This window comes from Lissotriton vulgaris, chromosome 12 (genome assembly GCF_964263255.1).
Source record: "Lissotriton vulgaris chromosome 12, aLisVul1.2, whole genome shotgun sequence".
Lineage (NCBI taxonomy): Eukaryota > Metazoa > Chordata > Amphibia > Caudata > Salamandridae > Lissotriton > Lissotriton vulgaris.
This window is the reverse complement of record NC_141700.1, coordinates 809924369-809926929: the sequence shown is the minus strand read 5'-3', so window position 1 is coordinate 809926929 and position 2561 is coordinate 809924369. Positions and strand designations below refer to the sequence as shown.

Genomic DNA, 2561 nt, shown 5'->3' with positions numbered 1-2561 from the left:
GGTTAGTTTAAGGTTAGCACAGCCACAGGTGTTTTCGTCATTAAATAGTTCATCATCTGTATTTTATTACAGTTAATATAGTGTTCAAAGAACAATTCACCATACGTTTCTTGGTTCATTATGGTATTCTTTACTTTGCCATAAATTTCTTAGGTTGGGGATTTAGTATTTAGAACATCTTCTATTGACTGTTATTGATCAATTCTCTGCTTCCTTTAAGACTCCATCGAATGCTTTACGTGCCCAGAAGACCAGATGCCGAATGAGAGACAGGACAAATGTGTGTCGAAACCTGTTGAGTATCTCTCTTATTACGAACCACTTGGAGCTGTCTTGGCTGGCTTCTCGATCTGCTACTGCCTTTTTTCATTATTGGTTTTCCTCATCTTCATCCAATATAACCAAACCCCAGTGGTGAAGGCAAACAACTTACCCCTGAGCTACCTGCTTCTCTGCGCTCTCATACTCTGCTTTCTATGTCCTCACATGTTCATTGGACAACCGCTCTGGTGGACGTGTCTGCTGCGCCAGGCCGCATTCGGCATTGTCTTTTCTCTATGTGTTTCTTGCATTCTAGCAAAGACTATCACAGTTTTGCTTGCATTTGGTGCCACAAGACCAAATAGCAAGCTGAGGAACTGGACGGGATTGAAAGTTCCTTTTTGCATCACCATTGTCTGTTCTTCTCTGCAGCTCGTGCTGTGCCTTGTCTGGCTCAATCTTGCACCACCGTTTCATGAACTCAATTTCAGGAGCTCAGCCCGGCGAATCATCAGTGAATGTAATGAGGGCTCCACAATGGCCTTCTGGTTGATGCTCGGATACATGGGGTTTCTGGCCACGGTCACCCTGATTGTGGGTTTTCTGGCCCGGACACTGCCGGACAGTTTCAATGAGGCCAAGTTGATCACCTTCAGCATGCTGGTATTTGTCACTGTGTGGTTCTCCTTCATCCCAGCTTACCTAAGCACGAGGGGTAAGCATATGGTAGCAGTCGAGGTCTTCGCTATCTTGGCTTCCAGTGCTGGGATGCTGAGCTGCATCTTTTTACCCAAAATGTACATAATTTTACTGAGACCAGAAATGAACACTAAGGAACATTTATTGGGACGAAGAGATAAAGTTAAACAGAAAAGATATTGACTCAGTGATGTGGCGATTGTGACACCTGCTCCTCGGCCCTCATCAGCTTGTGATTCCTTGATAACCCTCCAGATCTGGCACTGCTCAGCTCCCTATGTATTGAAATTGTCTCTACACTTGTTGAGCATTATGATCGGCTCCCCAATGCATCTTCCAACATACCCGGCTAATTGACCCACTTTCATGTTCCATTTTATCTGTGATACTCCACATAGGTCTAAGGAGCAAGAGTCAAGTGCTCTGAATAAAAGATATAAATATGAGCTTCGGCTGTTACATGAGGTCCCTTTGGAGAAACATAGATGATAATTCCCCTAAACCCTGGGTTGCTATTGCCACCTGCATTTTCCATAATTGTCAGTTTTCTAGAATTCATTTAGCAAATTGAGAATGTTCACAATGAACCCCTTGAAAAACACAGCAACAACACATCCAACACACCACTCCCAGTGAAACCTTTAGCTAAATGCTGTAAATCAGGAGTGATTGATTAGAAGGTCTGGAACTGAAGCCTTCTTTTAGGGAATAATGTTCTAATTTGTGTGTTAAAGATCTTTAAAGACATTATTTGCTGTTATGTTCTGCTCCCTCCGGGAACATGTATCAGTTTGACCTAATGCAGCATGCCGGTCAATTCAGGGGAAATGAACAATTATCAAACATTCCCAATGGGGGGTCTTGACTTGGTAACCATGGTCTAGGATCTCCACCTTGTGACCATGATCAAAGATCTCCACCATGCCACCGCGGTCTTGGGTCTTCACCATGCCGCTGTGGTCCAAGGTCTCGAGCTTGTCACTGAGGTCTAGGTTCTGGACTTGGTCACCATGGTCTAGAGTCTCCATCTGGTAACCGTGGTCTAATGTCTCCACCTGGCCACCCTGGTCTAGGGTCTCCCCCTGGTCACTGTGATCTAGGATCTCCACTGTGTGACCGTGATCAAGGATCTCCACCATGCCACCGTGGTCCAAGGTCTCGACCTTGTCACTGAGGTCTGTGGTCTCCACCTGGTCTCCGTGCTCTAGGATCTTCACTTGGTCACCGTGGTCTAGGGTCTCCACTTGGTCATCGTGGTCATGGTCTTCACTGAGTCACTGTGGTCTAGGGTCTCCACCTGGTCACTGTGGCCTAGGGTCTCCACTGTGTCACCTTGTTTCCACTTAGTCACCGTGGGTCTAAGATCTCCACCTGGTCATCATGAACTAGGGTCTCCACCTGGTCACTGTGGTCTAGAGTCTGCACATGGTTACTGTGGTCCAGGGTCTTCACCTGGTCACTGTGGTCTAGGGTCTCTACCTGGTCACTGTGGTCTAGAGTCTCCACCTGGTCACTGTGGTCCAGGGTCTTCACCTCGTCACTGTGGTCGAGAGTCTCCACCTGGTCACTGTGGTCTAGGGTCTCCACTGTGTCACCTTGTT

General features: G+C 46.7%; 1 protein-coding gene across 1 annotated transcript; it reads left to right on the top strand.

Moving 5' to 3' along the window:
* The first annotated feature begins 255 nt into the window (after nt 1-255).
* LOC147678839 (vomeronasal type-2 receptor 26-like) lies at nt 256-1143 on the top strand. Its single transcript, XM_086945757.1, has one exon. The coding sequence runs from the start codon at nt 256-258 to the stop codon at nt 1141-1143; it is 888 nt and encodes a 295-aa protein (XP_086801883.1).
* The last annotated feature ends 1418 nt before the right edge of the window (nt 1144-2561 follow it).